This window comes from Coregonus lavaretus (assembly GCF_964263955.1).
Source record: "Coregonus lavaretus genome assembly, contig: HAP1_SCAFFOLD_2990, whole genome shotgun sequence".
Taxonomy (NCBI): Eukaryota; Metazoa; Chordata; class Actinopteri; order Salmoniformes; family Salmonidae; genus Coregonus; species Coregonus lavaretus.
Genome location: NW_028158359.1, coordinates 1 through 14,594, shown reverse-complemented (window position 1 = coordinate 14,594; position 14,594 = coordinate 1). Strand labels below are relative to the sequence as shown.

Genomic DNA, 14,594 nt, shown 5'->3' with positions numbered 1-14,594 from the left:
CTACACAGAGACACACACACACTACACAGAGACACACACACTACGCAGAGACACACACACACACACTACACAGAGAGAGACACACTACACAGACACACACTACACAGAGACACACACACACTACACAGAGACACACACACTACGCAGAGACACACACACACACACTACACAGAGACACACACACTACACAGAGACACACACACTACACAGAGACACACACACTACACAGAGACACACACACTACGCAGAGACACACACACACACTACACAGAGACACACACACTACACAGAGACACACACACTACGCAGAGACACACACACACACTACACAGAGACACACACACTACACAGAGACACACACACTACGCAGAGACACACACACACACTACACAGAGACACACACACTACACAGAGACACACACACTACGCAGAGACACACACACACACTACGCAGAGAGCTCAGTACAGCTGTGTGGTGTCTAACTTGGTGGAGGTGGAACCAGGCCAGCTCAGTACAGCTGTGTGGTGTCTAACTTGGTGGAGGTGGAACCAGGCCAGCTCAGTACAGCTGTGTGGTGTCTAACTTGGTGGAGGTGGAACCAGGCCAGCTCAGTACAGCTGTGTGGTGTCTCCTGCTAACTTGGTGGAGGTGGAACCAGGCCAGCTCAGTACAGCTGTGTGGTGTCTCCTGCTAACTTGGTGGAGGTGGAACCAGGCCAGCTCAGTACAGCTGTGTAGTGTCTAACTTGGTGGAGGTGGAACCAGGCCAGCTCAGTACAGCTGCGTGGTGTCTAACTTGGTGGAGGTGGAACCAGGCCAGCTCAGTACAGCTGTGTGGTGTCTCCTGCTAACTTGGTGGAGGTGGAACCAGGCCAGCTCAGTACAGCTGTGTGGTGTCTAACTTGGTGGAGGTGGAACCAGGCCAGCTCAGTACAGCTGTGTGGTGTCTAACTTGGTGGAGGTGGAACCAGGCCAGCTCAGTACAGCTGTGTGGTGTCTAACTTGGTGGAGGTGGAACCAGGCCAGCTCAGTACAGCTGTGTGGTGTCTAACTTGGTGGAGGTGGAACCAGGCCAGCTCAGTACAGCTGTGTGGTGTCTAACTTGGTGGAGGTGGAACCAGGCCAGCTCAGTACAGCTGTGTGGTGTCTAACTTGGTGGATGTGGAACCAGGCCAGCTCAGTACAGCTGTGTGGTGTCTAACTTGGTGGAGGTGGAACCAGGCCAGCTCAGTACAGCTGTGTGGTGTCTAACTTGGTGGAGGTGGAACCAGGCCAGCTCAGTACAGCTGTGTGGTGTCTAACTTGGTGGAGGTGGAACCAGGCCAGCTCAGTACAGCTGTGTGGTGTCTCCTGCTAACTTGGTGGAGGTGGAACCAGGCCAGCTCAGTACAGCTGCGTGGTGTCTCCTGCTAACTTGGTGGAGGTGGAACCAGGCCAGCTCAGTACAGCTGCGTGGTGTCTCCTGCTAACTTGGTGGATGTGGAACCAGGCCAGCTCAGTACAGCTGCGTGGTGTCTAACTTGGTGGAGGTGGAACCAGGCCAGCTCAGTACAGCTGTGTGGTGTCTAACTTGGTGGATGTGGAACCAGGCCAGCTCAGTACAGCTGTGTGGTGTCTAACTTGGTGGAGGTGGAACCAGGCCAGCTCAGTACAGCTGTGTGGTGTCTAACTTGGTGGAGGTGGAACCAGGCCAGCTCAGTACAGCTGTGTGGTGTCTCCTGCTAACTTGGTGGAGGTGGAACCAGGCCAGCTCAGTACAGCTGTGTGGTGTCTAACTTGGTGGAGGTGGAACCAGGCCAGCTCAGTACAGCTGTGTGGTGTCTAACTTGGTGGAGGTGGAACCAGGCCAGCTCAGTACAGCTGCGTGGTGTCTAACTTGGCGGATGTGTGTTTTGTGTTTCTAGGCTCCCCTGCTAACTTTGCTGTGTACACGGCCATCGTGGAGCCTCATGGGCGGATCATGGGTCTGGACCTACCCGATGGAGGTCACCTGACACACGGCTTCATGACGGACAAGAAGAAGATCTCTGCCACATCCATCTTCTTTGAGTCCATGCCCTACAAGGTAAACAGGACGGCAGGTAGCTTAGTGGGTAAGAGCGTTGTGCCAGTAACCGAAAGGTCGCTGGTTCTAATCCCCGAGCCGACTAGGTGAAAAATCTGTCGATGTGCCCTTAAGCAAGGCACTTAACCCTAATTGCTCATGTAAGTCGCTCTGGATAAGAGCATCTGCTAAAATGACTAAAATTTAAACACACACACACACACACCACAGAGAGACAGCGTATAGAGAGACACACCACAGAGAGACAGCGTATAGAGACACACCACAGAGAGACAGCATATAGAGAGACACACCACAGAGAGACAGCGTATAGAGACACACCACAGAGAGACAGCGTATAGAGACACACCACAGAGAGACAGCGTATAGAGACACACCACAGAGAGACAGCGTATAGAGACACACCACAGAGAGACAGCGTATAGAAGACACACCACAGAGAGACAGCGTATAGGAGACACACCACAGAGAGACAGCGTATAGAGACACACCACAGAGAGACAGCGTATATAGAGACACACCACAGAGAGACAGCGTATAGAGACACACCACAGAGAGACAGCGTATAGAGACACACCACAGAGAGACGGCGTATAGAGACACACCACAGAGAGACGGCGTATAGAGACACACCACAGAGAGACGGCGTATAGAGACACACCACAGAGAGACAGCGTATAGAAGACACAACACAGAGAGACAGCGTATAGAAGACACACCACAGAGAGACAGCGTATAGAAGACACACCACAGAGAGACAGCGTATAGAAGACACACCACAGAGAGACAGCATATAGAGACACACCACAGAGAGACAGCGTATAGAGACACACCACAGAGAGACAGCGTATAGAAGACACACCGTATAGAAGACACACCACAGAGAGACAGCGTATAGAAGACACACCACAGAGAGACAGCGTATAGAGACACACCACAGAGAGACAGCGTATAGAGACACACCACAGAGAGACAGCGTATAGAAGACACACCACAGAGAGACAGCGTATAGAAGACACACCACAGAGAGACAGCGTATAGAGACACACCACAGAGAGACAGCATATATATAGAGACACACCACAGAGAGACAGCGTATAGAGACACACCACAGAGAGACAGCGTATAGAGACACACCACAGAGAGACAGCGTATAGAGACACACCACAGAGAGACGGCGTATAGAGACACACCACAGAGAGACAGCGTATAGAGACACACCACAGAGAGACAGCGTATAGAAGACACACCACAGAGAGACAGCGTATAGAAGACACACCACAGAGAGACAGCGTATAGAGACACACCACAGAGAGACAGCGTATAGAAGACACACCACAGAGAGACAGCGTATAGAAGACACACCACAGAGAGACAGCGTATAGAAGACACACCGTAGAGAGACAGCGTATAGAAGACACACCGTAGAGAGACACACCACAGAGAGACAGCGTATAGAAGACACACCACAGAGAGACAGCGTATAGAAGACACACCACAGAGAGACAGCGTATAGAAGACACACCACAGAGAGACAGCGTATAGAAGACACACCGTAGAGAGACACACCACAGAGAGACAGCGTATAGAGAGACACACCACAGAGAGACAGCGTATAGAAGACACACCACAGAGAGACAGCGTATAGAAGACACACCACAGAGAGACAGCGTATAGAAGACACACCACAGAGAGACAGCGTATAGAAGACACACCGTAGAGAGACACACCACAGAGAGACAGCGTATAGAGAGACACACCACAGAGAGACAGCGTAGAGAGACACACCACAGAGAGACAGCGTATAGAGACACACCACAGAGAGACAGCGTATAGAGACACACCACAGAGAGACAGCGTATAGAGACACACCACAGAGAGACAGCGTATAGAAGACACACCACAGAGAGACAGCGTATAGAGACACACCACAGAGAGACAGCGTATAGAGACACACCACAGAGAGACAGCGTATAGAGACACACCACAGAGAGACAGCGTATAGAGACACACCACAGAGAGACAGCGTATAGAGACACACCACAGAGAGACAGCGTATAGAGACACACCACAGAGAGACAGCGTATAGAAGACACACCACAGAGAGACAACGTATAGAAGACACACCACAGAGAGACAGCGTATAGAGACACACCACAGAGAGACAGCGTATAGAGACACACCACAGAGAGACAGCGTATAGAAGACACACCACAGAGAGACAGCGTATAGAGACACACCACAGAGAGACAGCGTATAGAGACACACCACAGAGAGACAGCGTATAGAAGACACACCACAGAGAGACAGCGTATAGAGAGACACACCACAGAGAGACAGCGTATAGAGACACACCACAGAGAGACACACCACAGAGAGACACACCACAGAGAGACAGCGTATAGAGAGACACCACAGAGAGACACCACAGAGAGACAGCGTATAGAGGACACACCACAGAGACAGCGTATAGAAGACACACCACAGAGAGACAGCGTATAGAGGACACACCGTAGAGAGACACACCACAGAGAGACAGCGTATAGAAGACACACCACAGAGAGACAGCGTATAGAGACACACCACAGAGAGACAGCGTATAGAGGACACACCGTAGAGAGACACACCACAGAGAGACAGCGTATAGAAGACACACCACAGAGAGACAGCGTATAGAAGACACACCGTAGAGAGACACACCACAGAGAGACAGCGTATAGAAGACACACCACAGAGAGACAGCGTATAGAAGACACACCACAGAGAGACAGCGTATAGAAGACACACCACAGAGAGACAGCGTATAGAAGACACACCGTAGAGAGACACACCACAGAGAGACAGCGTATAGAGAGACACACCACAGAGAGACAGCGTATAGAAGACACACCACAGAGAGACAGCGTATAGAAGACACACCACAGAGAGACAGCGTATAGAAGACACACCACAGAGAGACAGCGTATAGAAGACACACCGTAGAGAGACACACCACAGAGAGACAGCGTATAGAGAGACACACCACAGAGAGACAGCGTAGAGAGACACACCACAGAGAGACAGCGTATAGAGACACACCACAGAGAGACAGCGTATAGAGACACACCACAGAGAGACAGCGTATAGAGACACACCACAGAGAGACAGCGTATAGAAGACACACCACAGAGAGACAGCGTATAGAGACACACCACAGAGAGACAGCGTATAGAGACACACCACAGAGAGACAGCGTATAGAGACACACCACAGAGAGACAGCGTATAGAGACACACCACAGAGAGACAGCGTATAGAGACACACCACAGAGAGACAGCGTATAGAGACACACCACAGAGAGACAGCGTATAGAAGACACACCACAGAGAGACAACGTATAGAAGACACACCACAGAGAGACAGCGTATAGAGACACACCACAGAGAGACAGCGTATAGAGACACACCACAGAGAGACAGCGTATAGAAGACACACCACAGAGAGACAGCGTATAGAGACACACCACAGAGAGACAGCGTATAGAGACACACCACAGAGAGACAGCGTATAGAAGACACACCACAGAGAGACAGCGTATAGAGAGACACACCACAGAGAGACAGCGTATAGAGACACACCACAGAGAGACACACCACAGAGAGACACACCACAGAGAGACAGCGTATAGAGAGACACCACAGAGAGACACCACAGAGAGACAGCGTATAGAGGACACACCACAGAGACAGCGTATAGAAGACACACCACAGAGAGACAGCGTATAGAGACACACCACAGAGAGACAGCGTATAGAGGACACACCACAGAGACAGCGTATAGAGACACACCACAGAGAGACAGCATATAGAGACACACCACAGAGAGACAGCGTATAGAGACACACCACAGAGAGACAGCGTATAGAGACACACCACAGAGAGACAGCGTATAGAGACACACCACAGAGAGACAGCGTATAGAAGATACACCACAGAGAGACAGCGTATAGAAGATACACCACAGAGAGACAGCGTATAGAGACACACCACAGAGAGACAGCGTATAGAAGACACACCACAGAGAGACAGCGTATAGAGAGACACACCACAGAGAGACAGCGTATAGAGACACACCACAGAGAGACACACCACAGAGAGACACACCACAGAGAGACAGCGTATAGAGAGACACCACAGAGAGACAGCGTATAGAGAGACAGCGTATAGAGACACACCACAGAGAGACAGCATATAGAAGACACACCACAGAGAGACAGCGTATAGAGAGACACACCACAGAGAGACAGCGTATAGAGACACACCACAGAGAGACAGCGTATAGAGAGACACACCACAGAGAGACAGCGTATAGAGAGACACACCACAGAGAGACAGCGTATAGAGAGACACACCACAGAGAGACAGCGTATAGAGACACACCACAGAGAGACAGCGTATAGAGAGACACCACAGAGAGACAGCGTATAGAGAGACACACCACAGAGAGACAGCGTATAGAGAGACACACCACAGAGAGACAGCGTATAGAGAGACACACCACAGAGAGACAGCGTATAGAAGACACACCACAGAGAGACAGCGTATAGAGACACACCACAGAGAGACAGCGTATAGAAGACACACCACAGAGAGACAGCGTATAGAGACACACCACAGAGAGACAGCGTATAGAGAGACACCACAGAGAGACAGCGTATAGAAGACACACCACAGAGAGACAGCGTATAGAGACACACCACAGAGAGACAGCATATAGAGACACACCACAGAGAGATAGCGTATAGAAGATACACCACAGAGAGACAGCGTATAGAGACACACCACAGAGAGACAGCGTATATAGAGACACACCACAGAGAGACAGCGTATATAGAGACACACCACAGAGAGACAGCGTATAGAGACACACCACAGAGAGACAGCGTATATAGAGACACACCACAGAGAGACAGCGTATATAGAGACACACCACAGAGAGACAGCGTATAGAGACACACCACAGAGAGACAGCGTATAGAAGACACACCACAGAGAGACACCACAGAGAGACAGCGTATAGAAGACACACCACAGAGAGACAGCGTATAGAGACACACCACAGAGAGACAGCGTATAGAAGACACACCACAGAGAGACACCACAGAGAGACAGCGTATAGAGAGACACCACAGAGAGACAGCGTATAGAGAGACACCACAGAGAGACAGCGTATAGAGACACACCACAGAGAGACAGCGTATAGAGACACACCACAGAGAGACAGCGTATAGAGAGACACACCACAGAGAGACAGCGTATAGAGAGACACACCACAGAGAGACAGCGTATAGAGGACACACCACAGAGAGACAGCGTATAGAGACACACCACAGAGAGACAGCGTATAGAGACACACCACAGAGAGACAGCGTATAGAGAGACACACCACAGAGAGACAGCATATAGAAGACACACCACAGAGAGACACACCACAGAGAGACAGCGTATAGAAGACACACCGTAGAGAGAGACACCACAGAGAGACAGCGTATAGAAGACACACCACAGAGAGACAGCGTATAGAGACACACCACAGAGAGACAGCGTATAGAAGACACACCACAGAGAGACAGCGTATAGAGACACACCACAGAGAGACAGCGTATAGAGACACACCACAGAGAGACAGCGTATAGAGAGACACACCACAGAGAGACAGCGTATAGAGAGACACACCACAGAGAGACACACCACAGAGAGACAGCGTATAGAGAGACACACCACAGAGAGACACACCACAGAGAGACACACCACAGAGAGACACACCACAGAGAGACAGCGTATAGAGACACACCACAGAGAGACACACCACAGAGAGACAGCGTATAGAGAGACACACCACAGAGAGACAGCGTATAGAGAGACACACCACAGAGAGACACACCACAGAGAGACACACCACAGAGAGACACACCACAGAGAGACACACCACAGAGAGACAGCGTATAGAGACACACCACAGAGAGACACACCACAGAGAGACAGCGTATAGAGACACACCACAGAGAGACACACCACAGAGAGACAGCGTATAGAGACACACCACAGAGAGACAGCGTATAGAGAGACACACCACAGAGAGACAGCGTATAGAAGACACACCACAGAGAGACAGCGTATAGAGACACACCACAGAGAGACAGCGTATAGAAGACACACCGTAGAGAGACACACCACAGAGAGACAGCGTATAGAGACACACCACAGAGAGACAGCATATAGAAGACACACCACAGAGAGACAGCGTATAGAAGACACACCACAGAGAGACAGCGTATAGAGACACACCACAGAGAGACAGCGTATAGAAGACACACCGTAGAGAGACACACCACAGAGAGACAGCGTATAGAGACACACCACAGAGAGACAGCGTATAGAAGACACACCGTAGAGAGACACACCACAGAGAGACAGCGTATAGAGAGACACACCACAGAGAGACAGCGTATAGAGACACACCACAGAGGTTATTTGAGATCAAAGTCCTTAAAAATTCCTAGGAGACTTTTCCAGACGGACTCGGCCTGCCTGTCCTGCCAAGGTAACCATAGGGAGAACAGAACTGTCTTGACCCCCAGTTCTATCACCAGAACAGAGCTGGACCTTGACCACAGTTACTTCATTGTTTCAGTGTTGTTTTTCATGTTGTTATTCGGGCTGTGTGAAGGCCTTGACCAGGCGGTGTTGTCTCACTGACCTGTAGCCCCTCCCTCCTACCCTCCTCTACACCTGATTGGCTGATTCTAAGTTCTTTTTTAAATGCTGTGGTTAAGGGGCAGGATATGGGAAGTACTGCGCTGTCGTCTCTTATTGACCCGTCGAATGGCTTTCCATACTGTACGCCGCTCGTTACTGATTCAAAGATGGTCTGCGATCGGCATTGGATCAGGCGTCATGTGATTGGTTAAAACATTCCCTGACAGTGTTAAGTCAGGTTTCCGGGTCGAGAGCTTCAAGTTCCTCGGTGTACAAAATCACTAAAGCAACTTTAAAGTTGTCCACGCGTGCGCAGTTGTGAAGAAGGCGCCTCTTCCCCCCTCAGGAGATTGAAAAGGTTTGGCATGGGCACTCAAATCCTCCGAGATCTACAGCTGTACCATTTGAGAGCGTGACCGTGAATATGCCTGCCAGCTGTTCTGCGCATGCTCTGAGAAAGCGCCCTGGAATACCATCTAGGCCCGCGCGGTCTTGCGGGTGTTGACCTGATGAAAGACTTTACCCACGTCGGCCTCGGAGAGAGCGAGAGATCACCCCTATCTTCTGGGTCGGTGGCGGCCCTCACACCCGGCACGGTGTTGTTGTTATTGTCAAAACGGACATAAAATGCATTGAGTTGGTCTGGAAGAGAGGCATCGTTTGGGCAGATCACGGCTGGGTCTTTCTTTTGTAATCCGTAATGGACTGTAGCCCTCTGCCACATGCAGCGGGCGTCGGAGCCTGTGGAATAGGATTCCACCTTATTCCTATATTGTCCTTTTTGCTCGTTTGATGACTCTGCTGAGGTCGTAGCGGGACTTCCTGTACTTGCGCGCGCTATCTCATCACGTGACCGACTCATGTCCGCTACACCTATTGCTGTTTAACCTTCCCTCTCCCTGGAAGTCTTATGCGTGCTAGCAGATAACCATAGACTTCCAGTCATTGCGCTAGTTAGCATTGGGTCGCGAACTACCTAATAATAATAATAATGCCATTTAGCAGACGCTTTTATCCAAAGCGACTTACAGTCATGTGCGCATACATTTTTACGTATGGGTGGTCCCGGGGAATCGAACCCACTACCCTGGCGTTACAAGCGCCGTGCTCTACCAGCTGAGCTACAGAGGACCTCTAACCTGGTTCATAAATATGGGATCCAATAGCTGATCTGACTACGGGGAAGTAGATCAAGGGCCTCATTGCCAAAACCCAGAAGTATTCCTTTAAAGGCAGTGTAGCACCGATTTTTCTCAATGCCAGAAGTATTCCTTTAAAGGAAGTGTAGCACCGATTTTTCTCAATGCCAGAAGTATTCCTTTAAAGGAAGTGTAGCACCGATTTTTCTCAATGCCAGAAGTATTCCTTTAAAGGAAGTGTAGCACCGATTTTCTCAATGCCAGAAGTATTCCTTTAAAGGAAGTGTAGCACCGATTTTTCTCAATGCCAGAAGTATTCCTTTAAAGGAAGTGTAGCACCGATTTTTCTCAATGCCAGAAGTATTCCTTTAAAGGAAGTGTAGCACCGATTTTCTCAATGCCAGAAGTGTTCCTTTAAAGGCAGTGTAGCACCGATTTTTCTCAATGCCAGAAGTATTCCTTTAAAGGAAGTGTAGCACCGATTTTCTCAATGCCAGAAGTATTCCTTTAAAGGCAGTGTAGCACCGATTTTCTCAATGCCAGAAGTGTTCCTTTAAAGGCAGTGTAGCACCGATTTTCTCAATGCCAGAAGTATTCCTTTAAAGGCAGTGTAGCACTGATTTTTCTCAATGCCAGAAGTATTCCTTTAAAGGCAGTGTAGCACTGATTTTTCTCAATGCCAGAAGTATTCCTTTAAAGGCAGTGTAGCACTGATTTTTCTCAATGCCAGAAGTATTCCTTTAAAGGCAGTGTAGCACTGATTTTTCTCAATGCCAGAAGTATTCCTTTAAAGGCAGTGTAGCACTGATTTTTCTCAATGCCAGAAGTATTCCTTTAAAGGCAGTGTAGCACCGATTTTCTCAATGCCAGAAGTATCCCTTTAAAGGCAGTGTAGCACCGATTTTTCTCAATGCCAGAAGTGTTCCTTTAAAGGCAGTGTAGCACCGATTTTTCTCAATGCCAGAAGTGTTCCTTTAAAGGCAGTGTAGCACTGATTTTTCTCAATGCCAGAAGTATTCCTTTAAAGGCAGTGTAGTACCGATTTTCTCAATGCCAGAAGTATTCATTTAAGGGCAGTGTAGCACCGATTTTCTCAATGCCAGAAGTATCCCTTTAAAGGCAGTGTAGCACCGATTTTTCTCAATGCCAGAAGTATTCCTTTAAAGGCAGTGTAGCACTGATTTTTCTCAATGCCAGAAGTATTCCTTTAAAGGCAGTGTAGCACTGATTTTTCTCAATGCCAGAAGTATTCCTTTAAAGGCAGTGTAGCACTGATTTTTCTCAATGCCAGAAGTATTCCTTTAAAGGCAGTGTAGCACCGATTTTCTCAATGCCAGAAGTATTCCTTTAAAGGCAGTGTAGCACCGATTTTCTCAATGCCAGAAGTATTCCTTTAAAGGCAGTGTAGCACCGATTTTTCTCAATGCCAGAAGTATTCCTTTAAAGGCAGTGTAGCACCGATTTTTCTCAATGCCAGAAGTATTCCTTTAAAGGCAGTGTAGCACCGATTTTCTCAATGCCAGAAGTATTCCTTTAAAGGCAGTGTAGCACCGATTTTCTCAATGCCAGAAGTATTCCTTTAAAGGCAGTGTAGCACTGATTTTCTCAATGCCATCATATAATAGTAACTCAGAGAAAACATTCCCAAATTACAAACTCTTAAATCAATTATGTTTTTTTCTAAAAGTTGGGTTTTATTTTTTTATTTTTTTATTTTTAATCTGCCCTTAACTTCAGAAATCATCTAACTGATCCAAACTAACCAGGATGTAAACCTGTCTGCCAGCTTTTGGTAGCTTTAACGGCTGACGCTGTCATAGAGAGTAGGAGCTCGTGAGTCGTTCTCAAGGTGTTTGCGGTGGTTCGGTCGTTCTGTGGCTCTTGGGGAGTTTGCTGTAATGCAGCCTGCCGAGTGCGGCCTAAACTGAGAAATAATGCGACGCCTCTGCCATGGATCCAATCGCGGATCGGGTGGCATTTCGGGAAGAAAAGCGCTGGCGCCGTTGCTTTCTTTGGAGGGGTGAATTCTGGTCCATGGGGGAAAGTGTATTTGTGGATCTTTTAGGATCAATGTGGTCACAGTTGCTTCCCGTTGAAGACGCCAGTAGATAATGTTGTCTTCCTCCTCCATTTTCTTTCTAGCTGACAAACACTACGTATACAAAAGTATGTGGACACTTCCCCCTTTCAAATGAGTGAATTCGGCTATTTCAGCCACATCCGTTTGCTGACAGGTGTATAAAATCGAGCACACGGCCATGCAATCTCCATAGACAAACATTTGGCAGTAGAATGGTCTTTACTGGTCATCCCCAAAGCCAACACCTCCTTTGGCCGCAATTCCTTCCAGTTCTCTGCTGCCAATGACTGGAACAAATTGCAAAAATCTCTGAAGCTGGAGACTCTTATCTCCCTCACTAACTTTAAGCATCAGTTGTCAGAGCACCTTACCGATCACTGCACCTGTACACAGCCCATCTGAAATTAGCCCACCCAACTACCTCATCCCCATATTGGTATTTATTTTGCTCATTTGCACCCCAGTATCTCTATTTGCACATTCCAGTGTTAATACTAATTGTAATTATTTTGCACTATGGCCTATTTTATTGCCTTACCTCTATAACTTGCTAAATTTGCACACACTGTATATATATTTTCTCTTGTATTTTTGACTTTATGTTTTTTACCCCATATGTAACTCTGTGTTGTTGTTTTTATCGCACTGCTTTGCTTTATCTTGGCCAGGTCGCAGTTGTAAATGAGAACTTGTTCTCAACTGGTTTACCTGGTTAAATAAAGGTTAAATAAAAAATATTTAAAAAATTGAAGGGCTCAGTGACTTTTCAATGTGGGGCACCGTCACCGTCGTAGGATTAATATTAATAATTAATAAATAATTAATATTAATAATTAGGAGGATATGCCGTCACCTCGGTTGCAACACTCACTACTGAGTTCCAAAACTGCCTATAATAATATAATAATATATGCAATTTTTAAAAACGCTTTTATTCAGTGACTTAGTCTTGCGTGCATACATCTTATGGTTGGTCTCAGCAGGAATCAAACCCTGGCGTTTGCAAGCACTTTGCGCTACCAACTGAGCTCCAATCTGTGATGTGAATCTGTGTTGTATCAGGTGAATCCAGACACTGGCCTCATCGACTATGACCGACTGGAGGAGAACGCCCGGCTGTTCCACCCCAAACTGATCATCGCAGGTAACACGCATCGCACCACACACACACACACACGCGCGCGCACCACCACACACACACACACACACACACACACACACACGCGCGCACCACCACACACACACACACACACACACACACGCACCACCACACACACACACACACACACACGCACCACCACCACCACACACACACACACACCACCACCACCACACACACACACACACCACTACACACACACACCACCACCACACACACACACACACACACACACCACCACCACACACACACACACACACACCACCACCACACACACACACACACACACACACACACACCACCACCACCACACACACACACACACACACACACACCCAGCAGGTCCTGTCGCCAGCTGTGTGACATTGTGTCCATTCAGACAATAGATCCGATCTGCTCAGGGACAGAACATTCTGAGGATATGGACTCACTGTTTTTTTACGGTTTTCATTGTATCTTTTGGACCTGGTTTCGCAGACCCAGAATCTCCATTGAAATAGCTTGTAGAGGACTAGTTTTTCCAGTGCCATTATCTGGAAAAAAACGTTTGCCGTGATTTGTTGTGCATCTTTTTGACTACAAAAAACATAGAAATCCATGGTTTTCCCCAGTTGATGTTGGGATGGTGCTGAATGAAGATGGAGGTTGAAAATCGGGACCATTTCCTGTTAATTGTTCCCCATCTTCTCTCCAGGTACCAGCTGTTATTCCCGTAACCTTGACTACGCTCGGCTGCGTCGTATTGCTGATGAGAACGGTGCGTTCCTATTGGCCGACATGGCACACGTCAGTGGACTGGTGGCGGCCGGGGTCGTCCCATCTCCGTTCGAGTACTGTGACGTGGTCTCCACGACGACCCACAAGACGCTGCGGGGCTGTCGCTCTGGGGTCATCTTCTACAGAAAGGGTACGGAGAGGAGAGGGGGGGGGCTGTCGCTCTGGGGTCATCTTCTACAGAAAGGGTGCGGAGGGGGGGGGGGGGCTGTCGCTCTGGGGTCATCTTCTACAGAAAGGGTACGGAGAGGAGAGGGGGGGGGGGGGGGGGGCTGTCGCTCTGGGGTCATCTTCTACAGAAAGGGTACGGAGAGGAGAGGGGGGGGGGGCTGTCACTCTGGGGTCATCTTCTACAGAAAGGGTACGGAGAGAGGGGGGGGGGGCTGTCACTCTGGGTCATCTTCTACAGAAAGGGTACGGGGGGGGGGGGCTGTCGCTCTGGGTCATCTTCTACAGAAAGGGTACGGAGAGGAGAGGGGGGGGGGCTGTCGCTCTGGGTCATCTTCTACAGAAAGGGTACGGAAGAGGAGAGGGGGGGGGGGCTGTCGCTCTGGGGTCATCTTCTACAGAAAGGGTACGGAGAGGAGAGGGGGGGGGGGCTGTCGCTCTGGGGTCATCTTCTACAGAAAGGGTACGGAGA

The 14,594-nt window shown here is 48.9% G+C and overlaps 1 protein-coding gene across 1 annotated transcript in view; it reads left to right on the top strand.

The window, feature by feature from the left end:
- LOC311124096 (serine hydroxymethyltransferase, cytosolic-like) overlaps positions 1-14,142 on the top strand; it is a gene marked incomplete at its 3' end in the record, with an annotated part of 37,297 nt that extends 23,155 nt beyond the window's left edge. The window contains exons 5-7 of the mRNA XM_084198309.1: positions 1,905-2,065; positions 13,084-13,165; positions 13,875-14,142. Coding sequence (XP_084054435.1) covers positions 1,905-2,065; positions 13,084-13,165; positions 13,875-14,142 — 511 coding nt within the window. The remainder of the gene's footprint in view (positions 1-1,904; positions 2,066-13,083; positions 13,166-13,874) is intronic.
- Positions 14,143-14,594: the final 452 nt, after the last annotated feature.